Source organism: Equus przewalskii, chromosome 6, assembly GCF_037783145.1.
Source record: "Equus przewalskii isolate Varuska chromosome 6, EquPr2, whole genome shotgun sequence".
Lineage (NCBI taxonomy): Eukaryota > Metazoa > Chordata > Mammalia > Perissodactyla > Equidae > Equus > Equus przewalskii.
Window position 1 is genome coordinate 31,086,273 of NC_091836.1, and position 23,019 is coordinate 31,109,291.

Consider the following 23,019-nt stretch of genomic DNA (forward strand, 5'->3'; position numbering starts at 1 on the left):
TAACCTGTAAACTTGAGAGTGATCTCATCTGTTTTGTTTACTACTGTATACTCAGTATCCAGATTCTAGAACAATGCCTGGTACATAGTTGGTATTTGAGAATTTATTAAATAAATGGCTGAATGAATCCTGGGAAACATTTCAGGACCAAGCAGAAGAGTCCATGAAGTTCCCTACAAAAGAAGAGAAAAACAAAAGTAGAACAAAACCCAAGAACCAGGAGAGGGAGGGGTCATAGAAGGCGAGAAGGGTGAATTTTAAAGGATGGGAATAATCATCAGTGTCAAACCTGCCTGGGTGGTCAGATAAGATTAGGATGTAACAGTTGTCATTGACTTTGGCAGTAACAGAGCTCCTCCTTGACAAAACCAAGGAGGGGTGGGGGTGCCATGGACTAATTCATGAATCAGTGATGAGGAAATGGAGGCAGTGAGTGTGATGTCCGGGGGGTCTCAATCCTGGTTGCCCACCAGAATCACTGGGAAGCTTTTAAAAAATACGCATTCCTGGACAGGTTGACTCTGACTTGGTAAGTTTGAGGAGGGGCTATGGAATCTGCATGGTAAAGCTGCCAGCTTATTCTGATAGTTTTGATGGAAGTTTGTCAATCACCAAGCAGTGTATTCTTTCCATAAAATATGGCCCTGAAGGGAAGGAAGGAAAAATAAAGGAGTGAGGGAGAGCTTTTTTTCTTTCTCTTTTTTTTTGTAATTTAGATACAGAGATATGAGCATAGGGAAAAGATATGGGCATATGGGTTTAGAGGGAAAAGAACTATTAAATAGAGAACTGTTAGTGAGCTGTAATGAATTAAAAGATATTTAGCTGGATTCTGAATTCCTGAATCTTTGACCAGCTGCCCACCTTGCTGCAGGTTCCCATGGGAGCCATTAAACGGAAGCAGTGTGATAACTTTGTAGACAAATTACCAATTTTCACCCAGAGCCTTTTATTTTCTAAGTTGTATTTGTGAATATTCAGGTATTTTGTGTAAGAAGCTGACAGTCATTGGCAATATCCCAAATCACATCTGTTTACTTTTTTTCTATTATTAGACTTTCCTATAAATGCTTGCCAGATGGCAAACAGAAACTGTTCTTTTATTCTCTACTTCTTTGCCACTTGCCTTTCTTCCTCCATATACCTTTCCTACTTAAACTGAAATGGTAAATGCTGGAGTCCTTTCACAGGTGAATATAATTTAGCATGAGCACTCAGCCTTCTCTTTTGTCAGTGATGGCGTGACCCTACTTTTCAGGTCAGTGGGTCTCAACATAAGGGTCTATTATCTTCCTCCATGCATTGGATGTTTCGAAATATTTATCTGCCAAACTGTGAATATGAAGTACCGTTGATGTCCGCCATTTATAGTATACCTATCAAGGACCAGATATGTCCCTAGACACTTTCTATAGATGATTTCTGCCATTTCTAATCCTCACTACAATCATTTAAGGCATGTGGTATACCCACATCTCACACTTAGAAAAGTTAAATAATTTTCCCGTATCACCCCACTGAGTGGCAGAGTCAGGACTAGAACTTGTATCTTCCTGACTCTAAATCCTGAGCTCAGTTACTGTGATTGGATTATTCACAACTTAATCCTCAACACAATTCTGTAAGTGGTATTTTATTGTCCCCATTTTTTTTTAAAGATTTTATTTATTTATTTATTTTTCCTTTTTCTCCCCAAAGCCCCCCAGTACATAGTTGTATATTCTTTGTTGTGGGTCCTTCTAGTTGTGGCATGTGGGACGCTGCCTCAGCGTGGTCTGATGAGCAGTGCCATGCCTGCGCCCAGGATTCGAACCAATGAAACACTGGGCCGCCTGCAGCAGAGCGTGGGAACTTAACCACTTGGCCACGGGGCCAGCCCCTATTGTCCCCATTTTTTGAGGAAAGAGGCTAGGCTAGGATAAATGACTTGGCCAAAGTTACAGAGCCAATAAGAAACAAACCCGGGGCAAACCTGGGTTTGTCTGTCTCCATGCTGTTTCTACTACATCCACTGCCTAGAATAATTTCTTTCCTTATTTTTATTAATCAAAGACATGTATCAATCAGAGCCCCTCTGAGTCTTTTGAACTTTCCAGTTGGCATGAGATAATTGGTGCTAACATGCTAGATTGCTCTGATTACAGCCAAAAGCAAAAAAATGCGATAAATTAGTCTGCACAGCCATCGTGTGGGTAAATGTACAGTTTCCATTACGCTCTGGAAATACTAAATTACAGCTTGCAAGTCCCCATAACTGCTTGGAATCCCTTGAATCTCTCAAAACCTTCTGGGTTTGGGAGGCATGACCTGTTGAGTGTTGTCTAGGAGTGAAAGAGCTGTTTCTGCTTATGAAGCACCAACTCAGAAAAGGTGCCAAATTCCTTCTCCCTAGCAGTGAGGCTGTTCTTCCCAGTGGGGAAAAGGACCCCTTCCTGGCGGCTTGTGGGTTTAGGCTGTACTTTCTGCAAGTTTCTGCTGGGGCCCGGGGGGTGGGGGAGGGGTGGGGGCGGTAGTGGGATCAGTGGAATCATGGGAATTTACTCAGCCTGCATTGTGAGCTTCCTGATCATAGCCTCTGAATTTCTGCTTCTGACCGTGTGCTTTGCCTCCAGTGACAACAGATTTTTCCCAGCCCTTCCCAGTGTATTGGTTTAATGTCAGTGTCTAGGATAAGCTCCCAGCACTAGCAACAAAACCAGGATTCTGGATTTGATTTGCTTCAGCTGCTTTCCCTCAGGAATATTCTGGAATTTAAAGAAGGGCTTTGCCACCTTATTTAGTAACATGGTCTAGTGTTTCAAAATTTAGTTTATATAGTGATTTTTATCTGAAGTTTGAATTTACAATGGGAAGGATTGAGTTTTGGGGGAAAGCAAACAATTGCTTATGTAAGTTCCCTTTGTTGTGGTGTTAAGCTGACTTTTTAGTCATCTGGTGCCCAGGCTAGGTCATTCCGAATCCTTGTTTAGCGTTTTTTTAGGTTTTCTTTTTTATCTTTTTTTTTTTCCTGAGGAAGATTAGCTCCAAGCTAACATCTATTTTGCATGAGGGTCACTGCCACATTGTGGACCCTGCTGTGCGGTGTGGGTCCATGCCTGGGAATTGAACCTAGGCCACCAAAGTGGAGCACACCAAACTTAATTATTAGGGCATGGGGCCAGCCCCCTTTTTCAGGCTTCTAACACATATTTCTCAACTTCCTTAAGCTGTAGAGCTCAGACTGGACACCTGTCCCACCAAAACCTTGACTAAAATGGAGTGGTTGGGGATGTGGCCCTTGACTTTCTGGCATTCCATACTCCCCTGTAAACACCCTAGTAATGCAGGTTGTTTTTTTCATGACCTTGGAAGACTGGCAGATTCATTTAGGGGGCAGGATGAGCCCCGGTATGCAGGTGGCCTGTATCAGATGAAAAGGCTCTTGTAAGAGGAAAATTGAAAGCGTTTATGTGAGAGGGTGAGGCAATGTCTGAATCTCTGAAAATTCTGCCCAGCAGTCTTATTTCATGGGATTGAGTGGAGGAGTAGTTGGCATCCATCTCACTTAAGACTCTTGAAAACTAAGTTCTAACAATGGGAGGAGAGAGGACCAGGCCCGTTCTGGGGGCTCTAGAGGAGGAAGGATCCTGTGCTGTTGCCACCGTGGATTTATCTGCAGTCCCTCCTGTTCAGTGTTTGCCTCTCTGACATGTTCCCTTTAACCCCTCACAGCAGTGTGTGCCATCTGCCCCTTGTCCATCCTTCTAGTGTTGCTGCATCTCGCTGCAGTGACTACTCATGCCTCCTACACTGGGAGCTCCTTCTGTCCCCATCTCCTAGCACAGTGCCTGGTGCGTGAGAAGTGTTTGGTAAAGGAGCTGAACTGGAATGCCTGTTCTTCTCAGTTCTGCTTGTCCCAAATCTATCTGAATTTCAAGTGTCCATGTAAAACCCTTGTTGTCGAGACTGTCTTCTGTTACCGGCCACAGGAGGAAGTGATCTTTCTCTATTCTGTTTCTGTAGCATTTAATATTTACTTTAGAGAGTTATCATTTTCTGCGTTTTAAATGTAGTGGCTTATATTGAATCTTACTTTCCAGATTGTAAACACCTTGAGAGCAGGATCCTTGTCGGATTCATGTCTTTATTTTCCATGACCCACAAAACAATACCTTGCATAGAATAAGAGCTTGCATTTGTTCTCCATACTTCACATATGTTCATTCTTAAATCCTCAAAACAGCTCTACCAGGTAAGACTATCATTCACATCTGTCTCCATTTTGTAGGTAAGGAAAGTGACGTTAAATAATTTGCTCAGGGTCATGTAACTAGGAAGTGGAGGGGCTTGGATTCACTCCCAGGCAGCATATGCCAGAGCCTAGCCTTAACTCTTGCCTTGGTGCTGCCTCTTGTTGACATATGCGTACGTAGAGGACATTATACAGCTGTTTATCAGATGCCTATAGGTTGGTATTTCTTAATTATTTAGAACCGATAAGCAGTTTGAAGATGATCCATTGTTGCTTTCATTTGCACCCTCTGAACTGTTTTCTAAGCAATGGGAAGGCCAGAAGGGGGCACCAGAAGGTTGGTTCTAGTTTTGGTTCCAGAAGCCCTGGATGGGTTGGCCTCGAGTTTCTGGTTTGGAAGTCAACAGTGCCATCTAGTGGGATGACTTGCTAATATCAACTCAGAATTAGTTTTCTGAAACCCTGGCACGTCGTCATTTAGATCTGGGAGCCCCTTTTATTCCTTAGCTTTAGGTTTTGATTGTCAGAGGAGGTCAGAGTGAGAGGAAAGAACCAGCCCATCATAGCTATAATCAAGGTGAGTTTTATCTCTTCCAAGGCTGTAATGATGACTATGGTCGTTTGGGTTGATTGAGCCCTGTTTGCTGTGAGGTTTTTGGAGTCCAAAGACCTTCCCCCTTCTACTTGTTCTCGCGTGAGCTCCTGATGGTATAGACTGGTTTTCTTCTCTTTGATGCTCACCTCTGGAGCTGTGTCTGCTTTGGAATTTGAGTTCTAATTATTTGTGGGTTGCCTACTATAGTATAACATGGATCCCAGGTTATATAGAAGAGGGGGCTTGATGCATGTAACAGGTCAGTCCCGCTGTAAGAAATCTCGTGGGTCAACAACATGATAGTGCAATTTTGTTGTAAGGATTTTTTAGTAGGCAAGTCTGTGAGACCTGGCAAAGAGGAAATGATGAGTAGCTACTCCACAGTGGACAAGCAGCAAAAAGACTTTGTGTTGAGTAAATGAAAGAGAAAAAGATTGTGTACACACTTAGTTCTGCTAGGCAACTTGGGCTTTGTGTGTGGTGCTGTTCTGGTTTCTGTGTGAGTTTGAAAATCTGATGTAAATGGCTTCTAAGTTCGTTTTCTTCTTGCTGAAAGAAAAGAACATAAAAGTATGGATATAACTGTGACCACAAAAAATCGTGCACTTCTTTGGGAGAGTGTGTGCAGGCACTGGAGCAAGCACTTACCCTACGAGATTGTTCCGAGTTCAGTCTACTGGGGATCTAGTCTAAGGAATATACTCCATGGAGATCAATGTGTTTTATTGTGCTCAGCAATCCACCAGAACAAGGAAACGATTTTGGTTATACTGGAGCCTGGATTATAGTGACATATAGGAATTTGTTACTAATAGAATCTATGCAAAACAGGAGTTTGGTAAGTTTTCCTGTAAGGGACCAGATAGTAAATATTTTAGGCTTCGTGGGTCTAAAGGTCCCACTGCTTAACGTATTCAGCTCTGCCTTAACTACTCAGCTAGGCTGTTGTAGCAAAAGAGCAGCCGTAGATAGTATGTAAACTAATGGGAGTGGCTGTGTTCCAATAAAACTTTATTTATAATACTGAATTTCACATAATTTTCATGTGTGATGAAATATTACTCTTAAGAAAACTTTTTTTTTGCCAACCAATTTAAAAGAGCAAAGACCACTCTTAGCTCATGGGACTGTGAAACATCAGAAAGCTCCAGATGTGGCCTGTGGGTGTAGTTTGGGGACTCCTGACTAGATGCCTGGAATAGGTCACAGTTAGCAATTAATAAAAATTATTTGTTCATCAGCTGTTTGTTCAGTTAGTGTCATAAGGTGTTTGAACTTTTTTTTCTTTCTCTCAAGTAAGATGGACAACAGTTGAATTCCTCTCAAGTAAGATGGAAGACAGTTGAATCCCATATACCTTTAATGTAAACTGTGGGCTGAAGCTCTAGAATCCTTTTGCCTACAGGGCTTTAAGGCGTGAGGACTCTACCTTCTGTCCTTCGTTTATTCCTCACCCTCCTCAGCCTTCCCTGGAGGCAGGGAAGCAGGCCAGGTGACCCCTGCCCCATGAAGTCTTTCTTCCTGTGGAATTCTCCCCTCCCTCCACACCTCTTCTCCCAAGTCTGCAGCAGCCCCTTGAGAGTCTCCCATGAGGTTGAAGAAGAATGAAATTGGTATCCTGTGATAGAGGTGAAGAGGCCCCATACAGAGAATGCTCACTGAGATTATGTAGCCCGGGAAGAACTAGGTGATAGGTCAGGATTTCCCCTGCTGCCGGAGGTGTGATGGGTGGTGTTTGCACCACATTTGTGTCACTTCTCATATCTACTGTGTCAGTACACTTTCCATGTAAACTTACACGGGGAGCTTGCATCTTTAAAATTTTGTAACGCCATCTCTTTGTCTAGCTGAAGTCTTAATGACCTCCCCCAGCGTTGAGAAAGAGGCCAAACGTTAACGGTTCATATCCTGTGTCTTTCCTCAGCAGCCAACAGAGTAGCCAGCAGAGCAGCCACGACGATGACTCGAACAGGTTCCTGAGTCCTCTGGCCCGAGAAGAAAGGTAAGGTCAAAGGAGGAGGGAGAGCATGGAAGCAGAGATCACGGTGGGGGGGGCGGGGTCAACATGTTTGAGTAAGATTGTGCTTCTGCCACAAGTGAGAACTGTGGGAAACTGAGGAGGGCTTGGAGACTGCCAGACCTCTGTGCTCAGAGACTGGTTAGAAAGACAGGATATTCACCCAAGAAGTGAGAGGGAGGTACGACTAGTTAAACACTCAGGAAATGAGGACCAGCCAGCATCTGCTTCACGTAGCACCTATGAATGGTAGACAGAGAGCGGTCTGTTATAGCAAGTTAGACTGCTGTGCCCAGAGAAAGTTGACTGTATTGATGTTGACTAAAAGGATGTCTCAGTTGGCATACCAGAGGGCCCTGCTTTTGGTCTAGCACTGTTTACTGTTTTTTATCAACAAACTGGATGAAAAAGCAGTATACTTTTACCTCATTTATCAAACTTGTGGCAGACACTCAGCTGAGAGGGAGTGGAGTGCACCGAGGATGATAGAATCAAGATTTAGTATTATTTCAAATAGAACAATGGGTGAAAACCAGGAGATTTTTTTAAAGGAAATGTGCTATTATGTATTTATATTACATATATACACATATATATAAAATAATAGTTTCTTTTTTTCGAGGAAGATTAGCCCTGAGCTAACTGCTGCCAATCCTCCTCTTTTTGCTGAGGAAGACTGGCCCTGAGCTAGCATCCGTGCCCATCTTCCTCTACTTTATATGTGGGATGCCTACCACAGCATGGCATGCCAAGCGGTGCCATGTCCGCACCGGGATCCGAATCAGCGAACCCCGGGCCGGCCCCCAAAATAATAGTTTCTTAAGTGTAGTATTACCACACGGAGCCTAATTTGACAAGATTTCTTGTGAAAAAGAACTTGAGGGTTTGATTTACCAGCCAAATATGAGCTAGTAATGTGACACAAGTACCAAACGATCTTTGAAAGTCTGAATTCATTAATGGCAGTGTGGAGTATGGTTAAAAAGGAAAAAAAAAAACCAGGTCTCGCTGTAGTCTGTACTAGTTTGGTCACATCTGGTGTGTTATGCCCAACTCTTTGGAAATGAATATTGATAACTTAGAGTCTAGAAAAGAAGGATCAGGATAATCGCTGGTAGCATTTTAAGGATCCATTGAAGGAAAGGGGTTCAGCCAGGAAAAGAGAAGTTTTCAGTGATTATAACAGCACTCTTTAAGTATCTGAAAGCCTACGAAATGGAACCAGAGGGGCAGAACTTATAGCAAGACGGACTTCGTTGCAGGATAAGGAAGACCTTTTCCTGCTTGGAGCTGTACTACAGTGGGATAGGCCTCGAGAGGGATGAACTGACCCCCTTGAATAGAAATGTTCAAGGAAAAGCTACATGGTGTGTCATAAAAAGGACTGTGTCCTGGGGGAGAGGGTGGGACCTCTGTAATCCTTCTCTCTTTAGATTATAAAGTCTTGCCCTCATTCTCAGTTTCGTGCTCATTATTAAGCAAAATTAACAGTTCAGCTCATCGATTTAGACAGAGCTTATATGGAGGCATGAGGCCTCCGGGGGCAAAGACTAATCATTCTTGTCAAGAGGCTTAATCAGTTATGATCTGATGGCAGTTCCCTCAGTCTCTAGAGTGGCCTACACTCTCTTTTCAATGCTTTCTGGATTTCATCAGCCGTACTTTCAAAATTAGAAGGAACCATAGAGTTCCCCCAGCACAGCCCCTTCTCTGTGCTGTGTGCCCTGCACATCCGCAAGCCTACAGCCCAGGTCCGTTTCTGATCATGCTGTCTTCAGTTGCTCCTGACCCGTCAGCTCTATGATTGTCAGCTCCTCAAGCCCGTTTATTTCATCTCTGCTGCTGGGGCATTTGTGGGAGAGATGAGGAAAGTGCTGAATTTGAACATACTCCAAGTTCTTCCCGAGGCAACTTCATCTCTTACTCTAGGACATGGCTGCTTGCTGACTAGAGAAAGCCCTACCTTTTATTTGCTATTTGGAATTTTATGTTGATATAAATTATGTTCTATCTCCGTCTCTGCCCACTCCCTCAACCAAATGGAATGTTACAGAGTCTCCCATCCAAACCTCTGCCCAGAAAACTCCTCTAGATGTCTTTCCTGGTCTTTTCTTCCTATCCCTGGCTCACTGACAGCCTCTAGAACTCTTCATGGTAGACAGTGAATATAGTTTTGCACCAGCTCATCTTGGGCAGTGTGGGAAACAGAGAGCGCTGTGATCAGAAGTATGCTTCCCATGGCGGTCCCTGTGGACCCCTCCCTTTGGAAACTCAGGACTGGAACGTGTTCATCATGGCCTTTCTGAATGAAGTCTTTTTTTCTCTTCTCAGCCAGTTTGTTCTCCTGGAGAGAACAAGTCCCCAGAGTGGTAATTAATCACCCAGCTTCAGCTCAGAACAAACCCCTACACCCTGCTTCTGATCCTTCCTCTATATGTTTCGACCCAATTAGGAGACTCTCTAGGGCATTTTGCATGTTGGTCTGTGACATCCTGGCCTGGGGCAAGTGTGAGATGTGCACCCTGGGGAGATTTTCAGCAATGGTGGGGGCAGACGCAAGCTGTTTTGGGCCCTATTTGGTGGACAGCGCACCCTGCTGGTTACACTGGTGTTTCCTGTACGGGCAAGGCCTTCACGTAATCATCTCATTTACTCTTTGCCACTTCCCTGGGAGGCAGGTAGAACAGATATTATTATCATGGATTGAAAGTGGTCAAGTGTGAGGTGGGTAACATGGACCCTTTTCTGTGGCTGCTCCTAATTCACCAAACCATGTGATCAATTATAGGATGAAAGGTAGTTTCATAGAGAGGCAAAAAAAAAAAAAAAAAATTTCGATTTTATTTCTGTTTTAAAGATCAAAATTATAACCCTTCAGTATGAGGTGCACATTTAACTGGTTAAATAAAACATTGATTTTTCTTTTTCTCGTGTTTCGTTTGGAATAGATACAATATTTAGACAAAACAGCTATCCTACTGTAGTCTAGAAAATGTCCACATTACAGCAAAGGAGGAAATGGCTCAATGTGATGTCCAAACTTGAGGGCTTCTGAGAATTTTTTTCCTCTTTCGATCAGTGTTCTGTCCTGAAGGAAGAAAACCTTTGGACCCATGATGGGGGCAGAGGGTAGGTGGGTGCAGGGAGACAGTCATGTTCTGGGCAGGTTCAGCCCATACTGGATCAATTGTGAGGGTTTCTCAAGTCTCCAGATCTTTATTTGATGCATTCACCCAATGGCAGGAACTTTCAAACAAAGCCAGCACTGTAGAAAAGCGAGCTGTTTTACTAAGGGCCTTTTATGGACATAGTGTTCGTTTCAACAGAATGTGGTAGCAAGTGACCAGGAAGACTTTTATTAGTAGGAAAATTGAGACCTGATCAGGGCTGAGGTAAGCGAGTGCCAAGGCAGGGCCACATGTGGTAACGTATCCATTCCTGCACGCAGGCTTGTGTGCCTCAAACCTTGATGAACTGTCTACAAGGTACTGAGGAGCCTCTTGGAGTCTAGGCTGCCAGATGAATAGAGGCTCACTGTGTGTGCGCTGGGCACCGTGGTGTGTTGGAAAGAGCAAGAGCCTTAACATCAGACAGACTTAATTTTGACTCCTTTCTTCCTTATTAACTGTGCATTTTTAAAAGCAATTTACTTAGCTTTACTCAACCTTAGTTTCCTCATTTGTGAAAGTCTTTTCTTGTAAAGGATAAAAGAGAGAACTTATGGAAAATGCCTGATAACTTAGCAGGTAGTAAGTAGTAGCTGCTAGTACTGTGATGATTTTGGCTCTCAGTTTCTTAGCAAATCTGTACTCTTCTGTCCTCGAAGAAGCAGAGACAAAGAATGTGTAGCATATCGAGCACCTGCAAAATGTCAGATGTAGACACTAAGGATAAATAGATTAAAGTGTGGTATTTCACCTCAAGAGCCTCATTGTCTTATGGTGAGACATACCTGTGAGTAAGCAAGTATAATATAATGTAATAATTGACATACGGAATTTTGTATAAAGTGATAAAATTTAGAATTTGTCTGCTAATGTGCCTAGCCCTGTGTAATGAATCTTACATACACAACCCTATCAAATAGATGCTATTATTATCTTCATATTTGAGTTTAGGAAACTGAGGCTCAGTGGAATTAAGAAATTAGCCCAAGAGTCACACAGATACTCTGCTTGCGGCGAGGGCAGGGGTGCGGGGGGCAGGGAGAGGGCCTTGATATCTGGAAAGACTCTATGGAGGGGGTTGTGCTTCAGCTGAGAGCTGCAAGATGAGTAGGAGTCCGTCACATGGACAAGGGAACAAGATGTGCATAAGCATGGAGGCGTGAGAAAGCAAGGCGTGTTCAGGAACTACAAGTATTTCAGTATTGCTGCCACATCGTGTCCCAGGAGGAGGGTAGCTAGTGAGTGGCTGGGAATCATCTTTGGACAGGTAGGCAGGTGACTGATCATGTTACATCCTGCCATGATAAAGAGTGGGCTTTATTTATAGATGATAGGAAACAAGTGAGGGACTTTGAAGAAGGGGGTACCAAGGTCACACCCAGGTATTATGAGAAAAATCACTTTGGTCCTAGTGTGAGAGATGGATTTAAGGGGCAAACACTGGAAGCAGATAGACAAGGAAAGAAACTGTTGCAGTTGTTTCATTTAACAAGTATTAATTGAACTCATATTACATGCTAGCTATTCTAGCAGGCTTTGGGGAGTACCCATATGAACAAGATAACCATTGTCTCTCCTTTCTAGCAAGGGAGATAGATTATAAACAAATATATGAGAAAACATCAAGTAGCAATAAGTGCTGTGAAGAAAATGAGAAAGGGTGACATGGTGGACCAAGGCTTTTTGGGGCTACTCTAAGTTGGGTAGGCAGCAATGTCTCACTGACATGGTGGCATTTAAGCTGAGCCCAGATGGACAAATTTCTGAATTATGGTAGTGAGGACAGAAAAGGAGGAACCAATTGAAAAAAACTTGTTAAGTAGGTTTGATAGGACTTACATCTGGGTCAGGGAAGGGTGTCTGGTGTGAACCTGAGGTTTCTGACTTGGGCAGCAAATATAAGGCAGCAGAGTCTAGAAGTTAAGTGCCTGCCTGGGTTGGGATTGTGCTTCCACTGCGTGCTGTGTGATCTTGGGCAAATCATTTCACCTCTGTGCCTCACTTTCCTCATCTATAAAATGGGTATAATAATAGTTCATACCTCATAGGGTTGTTGAGAGGCTTGAGTGTGTGTGTCTATAATGATTAGACTAGGAATAGTGCCTGGCACACGACTATTATTATATATGTGCTTGCCGTTATTATTAATACTATTATTATTATAAAAATATTGGATAAGGGGGGAAGAATTTGAAGAGCAGGGGAGGTAGTGAGTTTAATTCAGGCATGTAGAGTCTAAACTACCCATGGAGCATGCCAGTGGAGAGATACATTAGGCAGCTGGCTTTACCCGTTTGAAGCTCAGGAGACAGGACTAGAACTACTTGTTTGGAAATGAGAATGTAGTTGAGCCAAGAGTCTTAGGATTAGGAAAGTGTAAGCAGAAGGCAAAGGAAGGAGGAATTTGCAGATTACCCAGGGAAGCTGGGAGAACTAGGAGACAGAAATATCATATAAGCAAGAAAGTCAAAAAGAGACAAAGAGGGTAGAGTTAGGGAACATAAGAACTAAAAAGAGTCTTCTGCAGTGGCAATTAAGAGGTCATCTGTAACCACACAACAGCTTTAGAAGAGTGTATATGAGGGGAAGAAGAAGAGACTGCATGGAGAATTCATTCTAGAAGTTTGCCTGGGGAGAAGAGAAATAAAGATGGCACCTACAGGAGAAGGCAGGGGTGATTCAGGAGAATTTTTATTTTAATACAGGGAGACACAAGCACTTTTTAAATCTCTGAAGTAGAAACCAGTAGGTCAAGGACGAGAATTTCAGAGAGAACATCATTCATCCATTCACTCGATAAACACTTATCAGTTATGCGCTGTCTACTCATTGAGTTTCCAGTGTTATTGAAGAGCTAATATTAACACAACACAGTATATGGCAGGGAAAATACAAACTTGGATATGTGTATTAAAGGAAGGGAACACGGTTCCGTGAGAGAGTGTATCAAAGCAATTGGACCTAGAGAGAAGGGGTGAGGTCGAGGGTGTAATGATTGAGCCAAGACCAGAAGGATGAGTCTGAGGTGAGAAGGAAGCAGTGTGGTGAGACAGATGAGATGAGATGAGATGGGCAGGAGTTTAGCTGGTCATGACAAGGACTTGAGTCTTATTCTAGGAGCATCAAGAAGCCGTTGAAAGTCTTTAAGAAGGGAGGTGACAAGATCAGATTTGCATTCTGAAAAGGTTACAATGTGAAGGATGGAGGCAGCCCTGGTGATGCAGAGATCAGCTGAGGCAGTTAGCAGGCAGTTATAATAGTCCAGGCAGAGGATATCAGTAGCTTGGACTTGGGATGGTGGTAGGGAAGAAAAAGAAGGAGATGAATTCAAGATATATGTAGGGGATAAAACGTCCAGGACTTGCTGATGGATTGAGCATCACGTGTGAGAGAGAAGGGAGGTCTTCAGAGTTAGTCCTGGGATTCCAACTTGCTCAGCTGGATAGCGCCACCTACTGAAAGATAAGGACGCAAGGTTTCGGAGGAGGCAAGAAAAGAGAGACCTAGATCACGGATAAAAGGATTAGCTGTGAACTGGTTATAATAATGGATGTGGATGTAGGTGATGTGGTGGGAAGGTGAGATTAATAGCAGCAGGATCTGTTTTCTCTGTGTAATAGGAAATGAGATCATCTCCTAAGATCAAGGAAGGTGGAATGGGAGTAGTATAAGGTTTGGGTGTAATTAATTTGGAGATTTCTTGTGTCACCTTTTCTCTGACTAGCTTAAGAGACGTTCGTGTCTTACACATCTTACTCAAACTCACCCTCAAGTCTTCTTATTGGAGTAGAGACGGCAAGTTTCATCACACCTATTTTACAGGTGTCGTAGTAGGCTCTGGTTCGTTCTGTCTAGACTTGCCCCATGGTGTGCAGTCTTTGGCTTACTTATCTGTCTCCCACTAGCCCATGACACCCTGGAAGACAAACTGATCTCTTATGTCTGGCACAGAGTAAGTGCTCAGCGGATGTTTGTGGAATTCATGAATGAACAAATGGAGAAACCAAGGTAATGGAATTGGAGGCCAAAAGATAAGCCTCCAGAGCTGAAGCAAGGGCAGAATGCAGGCCTGCTAAGAATAGACAGCTTCCTATTAGAAGGAAAGATGTTTTCCGTTCTGCTTATTCTATCCCAGAAATTATCCGCAAATAGCATATTTTCAGAGCACCCCAGCTCCATCAACTTGCTTGGCCAATGAATTCCCCATGGCCCTGCGGACACTCAGGTGCTCTCTCCAGGCAGCTCCCCCACCGTGGGGAAGGAGCCAAGTAGCAAGCCCTCTGGGAGCAGTGCCTGCTGGCCTCCCCCTCCTTCTCGCACCAGCAGCTGACATCACATGCAGGTACAGCTCCATCCTCCCTGCCTGAGGACAGAGGAGGAGAGGAAACTCAGCTAGTGCCCAGAGCACTGCCAGATGTTGGAAAATGGAGGAGGGCTCTGTTTGGAGCTGTGGCTTGGGCTGAAGGCAGAAGGGATCCTGGTAACAGGGAGCCTCAGGCTCTCCCATCCTGGGCCCTCCACCTGCCTGTGTTTTGTATTGAACATTAGGGCAGGGAGAACTCAGGTGCAGGAGCCACGGTCGACAGCTGAAGGAGCGGCAGAGGCAGCAAGTCCACACAGCTCCAGAGTGAGCCCTCAGCTCTTGAGGTGCTAGCTGCCATGTGGTTGGCCCTCCCTTGAGCCCAGCATGGTGCAGAACCTGCACTCAGAGACCGTCTCTTGCAGCACGGCTGTAAAGCAGGCCTGTCACCACCACGTCTCCTCCTTGAGGAAGAAGCTGTCATTTCTACGAGCCAAGTAGGTGCAGGGGGCCCCTGGAGATCAGGGCACGAGGAATTGGTCTTTGGCTGGTTTGGGATCACCTGGGGCTCTTCACAGAGGTGGGGGTGCTTTGGGGATTGGCTCCCACGTTTGGGGATATTGTTGTCATTTACCAAGCGACCCAGGAGGCCCCAAGAGGGGGACAGTGATCTGTTGCAAGAGACTGAAGGTAAAGGATAGTGGAGGTGCCACCAAGGGAGGCCGTGTGGCCCTTTGCTATGGATGGAAGGCTTGACTGGGCCTCACTGCAGGTCTCCCAAGGAGGGTACTTAACTCTTGGATTGTTCATAACTGGCCAAGTATCATCATTTTCCTCTTTCATGGTCACTTGCTCCAGTTGGTGAAGAACTCGAATCCCAAGAGTAAGTGCTGTAGAGAATGATGTATTCTGTCTCATTTAAGGTGCCTAGAGCAGGGGTGCTGGTGTCTTTGGGGGTCCTGATAATTCTCTTCCCATTATAGAGGCCCACCAGCGAGGCATTTAGGGGTGTTGACTTTGTGGGTTCCCTTCTTATCTCTGCTTGTTTGGGACTTTGCTCTGACCCCAGAACTGCTTGAGCAGCCGCTGGGGAGATCTGAGCAGAAAGCAGGTGTGGGACGCTTTTTCCTAATGTGGGCCTTCTACCTGGCAGAACTGTGGTGCCCTGGCTCCCAGCTGCACACACTGTGCCTTGGCCTGTGTGACAAGCAGAGGGAAGGTTTCCTGGAGGAGAAAAATGTTTCAGCTCCTAGGGGCAGAGTTTAGTCAGGAGGCTGGTGGGTACTGGAGAGAGAGGGGCATGGAAGCTTATCGGCAGGGGTTTTTTTGTGAAGAGAGAGACAGCATTAAGAAAAAGGAAAGATGGGACAACTGGAGTGAGGGAGAGAAAAGGAAGAAGATAGGGAGTGAGAGAGGCTAAACGGATTTCAAAGGTGGGTAGGGGCTGGAGGAAGTGGGTGACTTGATCTCGATTCTCTTCTCTCTCACACACACAACACACGCACACTTACACACACGCATAGGTGTAGATGCCCGTGCTTGTTTAGCCATCTGTTGACAGGTGTCCTCTCCCCAGGGATGCTGACATGGCAGAGTTTGAGGGTGGCGAACAGAGACTGAGTCCTTCCTCTGATGAGGTGACTCCTCAGGTCCTGACCACCCAGAACTTGTACACAGCAGGCACCCAGCAGGGAATGGCAGAGTAAGAAATTCTCTGAGCCTGTGGCAGGGTGCTGGGGGCAGGCACAAGATTCTCTCTGCAGTGGTCGTGTGGAACTCAGGAGTGCTTTGAAGACTGAATGACCTTAGTTTAAATTCCGCCTCTACCAACTGCTGGCTGTGGTGCTTTCATAAAATCATTTTATCTTTTCTGAATCTGTTTCCTTCCTTAAAAACCAAGATAATTGTACCTATTCTGTGGAGGTTATGGAGATCAAAATGACATAAAATGGGAAAGGCCTTAGCACTGTGTCTGGTACACAATAAAGGGTAGCTTTTGTTGTTGTCAGCCAACAGGAGATTTGGGCTAAGCCTGGAGGAGAGTTTTGAGCTCCTAGAGGAATGGCAGTTGGAGAACTTGGTTAGGTAAGCCAGCAATGGGTCCACGAGAGGCCATGTGATGATTCCTTAGTTGCCAGGGGAACCCACTCACCTAAACTCGGTCCTCACTTTCCCAGCTTGTTCTCCATCTTAGCACTAATCATGTTATACTTGTGTTTATTCGTTAGCTTGGTTGTTGTCTGTCTCCCTCTCTAGTCCCTAAACTTCATGAGGGCAGGGACTGTCTTTGTTTTATTCAGTGGTGTGCACCCAACACTTAGTACAGAACTTGACACATGGTAGGTGTTCAGTAAATATTAAATGAGAAAATGAGGACATAGATAACTCTCTATGGCCTGTTGCTAGCTCTGACATTCTATGGTTATAGGATTCTGTGGCTGTGGCCCAAATTGAGGGCCAGCGACTAGCCCTTGTACTTCTATTAATGCTTGTGACGTTGTCATGGTCATGGAAATGGTCTGATCTGTGACTGCCCCTCATGTGTCCTCCTTTGTCTGCGTCACATACACACCTGCACAGGGGATTTTGTGGTCTTGGGGAAGACAGCACATGGTGGCAAGTGGATAGTAGAGAGGAGAACCTTATTTTAGGTTGAGGCTCAGCTCTGACTTTGGGGGAAGGGCAGAGAAGCAAGTGGGCGCTCCTGTCTGCCCCTCCCTCCCCGAGTTCCCAGTTTGTGGCTCCTCTCTGGCAGTCCTGGCTGCTTCTGTTGCTGTCAGCAGAACTGTCTGCAGGTGTAACCATCACCTGCTCTGTGTTTCTCCTACTCCAGCATTTCTTCTTCTCTGCCTGAGAAAGAAGGGTATTAATTTTAGCTCAGAAAACTATCTCTGCGGATGCTATAGTTGGGATTTAGATTTGGACAGCTGGCAGGACTGAAGGTAAATTTTATTCCCCAGCTTCCCTACTTTCTGTTGGAGGAAAGCGCATCCTCTTACCAGCCAGGGTGAGGAAGGAATGGGAGTGGGTGACAACTCATGGGCTCAAGCAGAGACTCCACCTGCAGGCTTGCCATGCTTTGCACTGCATTCCTTGCCTCCCTTTTACTCTAGGATTGAGATGCACTTGGAAACCAAGACCCCTGGGTTCTCTTCTCTACGTGTCACTGATTAATACTGTAAGTTCAGAGCAGCTATTTGCGGAGACCACTCCTTGCTTTCCCATCGAGGTATTGAAGAAGCCATTGTACCAGAAGTTGATATTCCAGCTTGGTTGCAAACCCTTATCAGTAAAAATTTTTTGAGCATTTTTTGAGCATATGCCACCAATGTAATGTATGAATGTATTTATATAAATTATATACATGCACTACTGTAATAATGTTTTGTATATTATATGATTAATCGTAAATTTTAAAAGGATGAGATAAAAAGAAATATAAGCTCTAATATTTTCTTCCTGTACTGCATGGGTATGTGTTCATGTCCCCTTGATAATGAGCAGCCTAGTTGGGAGACCAGGGTTCTAAGTCTGTGGTCCTCAATCTGTTAATGGGTTTCAGAATCACAAGCAGAGCTTACTCAGTGTGCTGATTCCTGGGCCTGTCTCTCTAGTTCCGAGATATGTGGACTAGGGTGGGCCTAGGAATTTGCATAGTTAACACATATCCCAAGTGATTCTGACTCAAGTGGTCTTGGACCACACTTTGAGAAACATGCCCTGTAGCTGGAAGCCTCCTGTTATCCCTGTTCTGGCTAGTATCAAGTACACAATTTAATAGGGCTGGGATGGGGAGGGCCTAGGTGTCCCATTCCTGGCCTGTGACATGAGTTTTGGAAGAAGCCTCTTGAAGACCCTTGGTGCCTTTTTAGCCCTAGCCTGGGGACACTGGTATTAGTATGTAGCTTCTGTTTTTTCCTTATCTCCCTTCTGCGTAGCCCAAGAGTCACCATTCTGCAGCAAGGAGGATGGGGGAGGGGATGTATAATTAAATTAATCATTTCATCTTATCTGTCACCAGCTTTCCAGGTTGCTCAATGCTTCTTTTCTTCTTTTCCTCAGGCACGTGAGAGTCAGTCAGTTAACTGCTGGGCTCACTCCCTCTCTTTCCCATTCCTCCTCAGTCTGAAGGTGAAACTCTTCTGTTAAGATGCAGAGAAGCCCGTTGTAACCCGGGTTCAAAATGGTCCTGGGGCTGGAAAGAGGGGAGGGGCTGAGGGAGTGGAGGATGTCTGAGTACCTCCCCTGCACACACACACACACACAAAAGCTCCCTTGTGTTGTTCTTTATATGAGTGTGATGAGTGAGTTAGTAATAGAACCCAGGGCTGGACTTTTGAATCTCTTAGTTTATTAACTTGGCTCCTCGACAGACTTGCTTTGGGATCTACAAAGTGAACAGTTTCACCTGCTCCACCCTTTTCCCGCTAGAATTGAAACAACTATCACCTGTGTTTCCTTTTCTGGGCCTTTTAAACTATGGGTGGATTTGCATCTGACTAATAGTTAAATCAGTTGTCTCGTAAATAAGGGTATAGAACAGAGATCTATAGAAGGAGCCCTGAAGAAGGGATTTCAGGGGTCAAATACTCTGTACTCTTTCCTAATTCATGAATTTCTTCTTCAATCCCTCCATCAAGTGGTTATCTGTCCCTCTGTGAATAACTTCCAGAATGGGACATTTGCTAAGGAAATGGGATCTCTTTCAGTAAAGAAATCTCTAATTAGAGGAAATGACTGCAAATCTATGAATGTGAAGAGCAAACACAAGACAAAACAGAGTGTCTGTGTACTTAGTTTGTGGGCACATGTAATTTCTGAGGTGTGATTTCTTGTTACAAGTAATAGCTCCTATTTTGGGAACTTACTGCATGCTCAATGCAGTCTCTACATGTGCTACCTTATTTCATCATCTTAGCAACCCTATGTCCTCTTCTACCCATTTGTAGATAAGGAAATGGAGATTTAGATTGTCCACTGTCACTGCTTATAAGTGGCAAAGCTGAGACTCAACTCCAGAGCTCACGTTTTTGTTTGCAATGTTATACGACTCCTCCCGGAGAAAGGGGACATGTGGCTCTTGGGACACTTGGGGTCCAGTGCAGACCTCCTGCTTTTCCTTGGATCTGATGGATCTTTCTTCACCAACTTCCTAGATCGGAAGCTCCAGATATGGAGGTGTGTGAGTGAGTCTTTTAATGACGGTTATCTCTTGGAAGCCTTCAAAACCAGACAGAACAGAAAACAAATTGACAAGGAGAGAATAGACCCCAAGGATTCTGAGTAATCCAGTGAAATATGCCGGAGGGCCAAGTCAGTTTTCTTTTTGAGGAAGATTAGCCCTGAGCTAACATCTGCTGCCAATCCTCCTCTTTTTGCTGAGGAAGACTGGCCCTGGGCTAACATCCATGCCCATCTTCCTCTACTTCGTATGTGGGACGCCTACCACAGCATGGCTTTCCAAGCGGTGGCATGTGCGCACCCAGGATCTGAACCGGCGAACCCTAGGCCACCAAAGCGGAATGTGCGCACTTAACTGCTGCGCCACCAGGCTAGCCCCTACCAAGTCAGTTTTTAAAACAATCTCTGTTGAGTATGTTTCCTATGCCCTGTTGATTTTGAGAAGTGCCTTAGGATTTTAATGAACAAGGTATATGTAGGAAAGATCCAGTACATTTTTTGTTTGACAGGATCTCCTTCTGATGCTTTCCTTTGGTTTCCCTATCATGCCTAACCCGCAGAACAGAACTCACCTCTCTGCAGGTACCAGGTGAAGCTCCTGTCGGTATTTGCATGGGCTGCAAGAGTTCTTTGCCTGTCCTCCTTCTCCGTTGGGCTCACCAGCAACCCCTGCCGGCCCTGGCTGTGCCAGGAGAGGAGGGCGTGGCCGTCTGATCCCTCCTCAGTAGTGAGATCAGTGGTGAGTCAGCAGGCAGAAGGCAAGGGGAGTGGCTTGGGCTCCACTCCTTCAACCGCGGAGGGCAGGCATGTCTGCCTGGCAGGACAGCTCCCCCCTCTTAGGAAGAGAGGACACTAGGAGAAGGGAGCTGCCAGTGAAAAGGAAGAATTGCTGGTGCAGATGGGTTTGTATGTTCTTCTTAGATCTCCTCCTCAGAGTCCTCTGGGGCCAATGAGTTCTTCCTTGGGCGTATAGATGGTATTTTCCTTGGTCACTCTTTTGTTTCCAGCCCCAGCCAGCTTCCATAGCTTAATGGTCTGTTTTTGTTTTCTGGATATAAGTGGTACATGGCAGACCTCCACCTTGGGGCCAGTCTCCTTCGGAAAGAGGGTTAAGGGCAGTGTGGAGAGGGAGTGGGCTCTGGAAGCACTGCGTTCCCCTCCACACCTGCCTTTGCATGTTGCCAGCTTTGCATCCTCTCCAGCCCCAGCCCAAGAATTGGTGGGGTCTGTAGCTGCATCTTTCTACCTCCTTCGCAGTTCCCTAGAGACCTGAGAGCAGAAGGGGAACACTCCTGACTTGGAGACTCTCCCTGAGTTTCCCGCTGGCCTGTTTTGGCAGCTACAGAGAGGAATGGGGGAGTGAAGCCACTCTTCTCCAATAGGAGTCCCTGAGGCTGCTGCTTCTCATTGGACTGTCCAGGGATCTGTGACCACAGTCTGTCTGTCACCTTGTCTTGTTTTTCTCTCAGCTTCAGCAGTAGTCACTAGAGGGTCTCTCCAGTGGCCTGCATCCAGTGATGTTCCAGTGGCATTCAGACAACCCCCAGGTCTTCCATCCTAACTCTTCTGCCAGCACCTGCCTCCGTAGTCTGCAGTAGAGTGTTTGGTCGTACAATGGGAACGTGTGGCTCCCTTTACCATGCACCATAAAAAGGTCAGGCAATATTATTGGCCTCTTCCCCCCACTCCCCTCCCTGCTGACCCCCTGCTTGGTTAATCCTGTGGCTTCCTATATATTCTCACCCTAAAAGCTTGTGTGAAAGGCTCCGAAGTCCTCTGCATCCTGTCTCTGGGTCTTTGGTGAAAATTGGTACGGGCATGGGGGTAAAGCTCCAGGGAAGAAAGTGGGAGAGTTGACAGCCTTATACTTTATGACCCTTTCCATTTGTGAAGCACTTGCATGAATTTGTTGTTTGAAAGTGTAGTACAGAGACTGGCTGCTGGCTGGAGGCAGTGTGATCGGGCCTGGAGATGGTAGGGAAGGCAAGGAGTTGTGTAACCACACCAGTGCTAGCCTTGCATTGGCACCATGTGCAGACGGCTTGGAGATTTGGGGGAACTCATGGAGTTCCCATTGTTCCCAACCCCCTGAGTGCCCTTAAGATAGTAATTATAAAGGCATCATTATTTTAGTTAAGGTTTATTGAATGTGCCTATTATGTGTCAGACACTGTGTGCTCCTTTCAATTTCAATTTCAATTTCATTATCTATGAAATGGTTATTACTGTTACCTCCATTTTCTAGATAAGAAAACTGAGGCTTAGAGAGAGGTTTTGTAACTTGTATAAGATTACATGGCAATTAAATGATGGGCTGGAATATGAATCCAGGTAATTTGGCTCTAGATTTTAACTACTATGCTACATTGTCCCATCCAGGCCTAGAGACTGGTGTTGAGGTAACATCACTGATAGCCCTGTCGCTTGTGAAGTCTCAGGAATGGCCAGCGGCCGGGGCAGGTGGGTCTCCCCGCTGCTTCTCTTGTTGTTTTCACCCTGAGGAGCTCTGAAGTAAAACTGCACCGATGCCAGCAAGACGTGACTCTTGCACAAGGTGTGAGCTCCGTGATCAAGCTGCTGTGGGAGGCTGACGGCCAGGCACGGTCCCCTTATCCCTCCAGCGGAGACTTGTCCTCAAATAGCCGTTCCTCCCTCTTCTTGACATCCCCTCACGGCTGAGGGGGCACTACCATGGCTGACTGGTCCCTAAGGCTGCTTCCTTTCCTTCTAGAACCTGAACCCCCATCTCGCCCCCTCTGTGTGGGCTGCTTTGGAAACTCTTGTGCCCCAGTCCTCCGACAGCACTCCGACCTTCCCAGAGATCAGTTCAGCTTTGCTAGACCAATTCAGACTCGAACTTTGCAGTACGAGCTGCCGTCTCTCTAGTTTTCCTCATGCCAGACAGTTTCTTAGCTCCTCTCAGACACTTCGGTCAAATCATCTCGTGGAAATTTCCACTTTGAGTTTTTAATTGCTTAGTTTCCTTTCTCCTCCCACTTCCAACCTGATCAGTTTCTCAGATTTTCTTTGTGAATCTTTCTTTCCCTTCTTTATTTTCATTTGGACTCTTTTATTTTCTTCAGTTTTTTTCCCAGACTCCCCTACACGTCCCCCTTAACGTCCACCACCGCTCAGCCTTACCTGCCAGCGTCTCCTGTTGTCATTCTTTTCGTTACTCCTGTTCTACTTTTTCCTTATTCTAATGACTGTCTTGCCCCACTTTTTTTGGGGGGGGGACGGGGGGGGTGAGGAAGATTGGCCCTGAGCCAACATTTGTTGCCAGTCTTCCTCTTTTTGCTGAGGAAGATTAGCCCTGAGCTAACATCAGTGCCCATCTTCCTCTATTTTGTGTGTGGGATGCCTGCTACAGCATGGCTTGATGAGCAGTGCGTAGGTCTGCACCTGGGATTCGAACCCATGAACCCTAGGCCGCCAAAGCAGAGTGTATAAACTTAACCACTATGCCACTGGGCTGGCCCCTTGCCGCACTTTTTTAATGTGTTTATTCGCCTGAAATAGCAGCTGGGG

The 23,019-nt window shown here is 45.4% G+C and overlaps 1 protein-coding gene across 29 annotated transcripts in view; it reads left to right on the plus strand.

Annotated features, from left to right (window-relative positions):
- Nucleotides 1-23,019, plus strand: part of GRAMD1B (GRAM domain containing 1B) — a 227,559-nt gene that overhangs the window by 93,794 nt on the left and 110,746 nt on the right. For 21 of the 29 annotated variants that reach the window (XM_070625090.1, XM_070625089.1, XM_070625088.1 and 18 more), the window contains exon 2: nucleotides 6,751-6,828. In XM_070625090.1, coding sequence (XP_070481191.1) covers nucleotides 6,751-6,828 — 78 coding nt within the window. The remainder of the gene's footprint in view (nucleotides 1-6,750; nucleotides 6,829-23,019) is intronic. The other 8 variants (XM_070625119.1, XM_070625094.1, XM_070625116.1 and 5 more) reach the window with 1 other exon arrangement.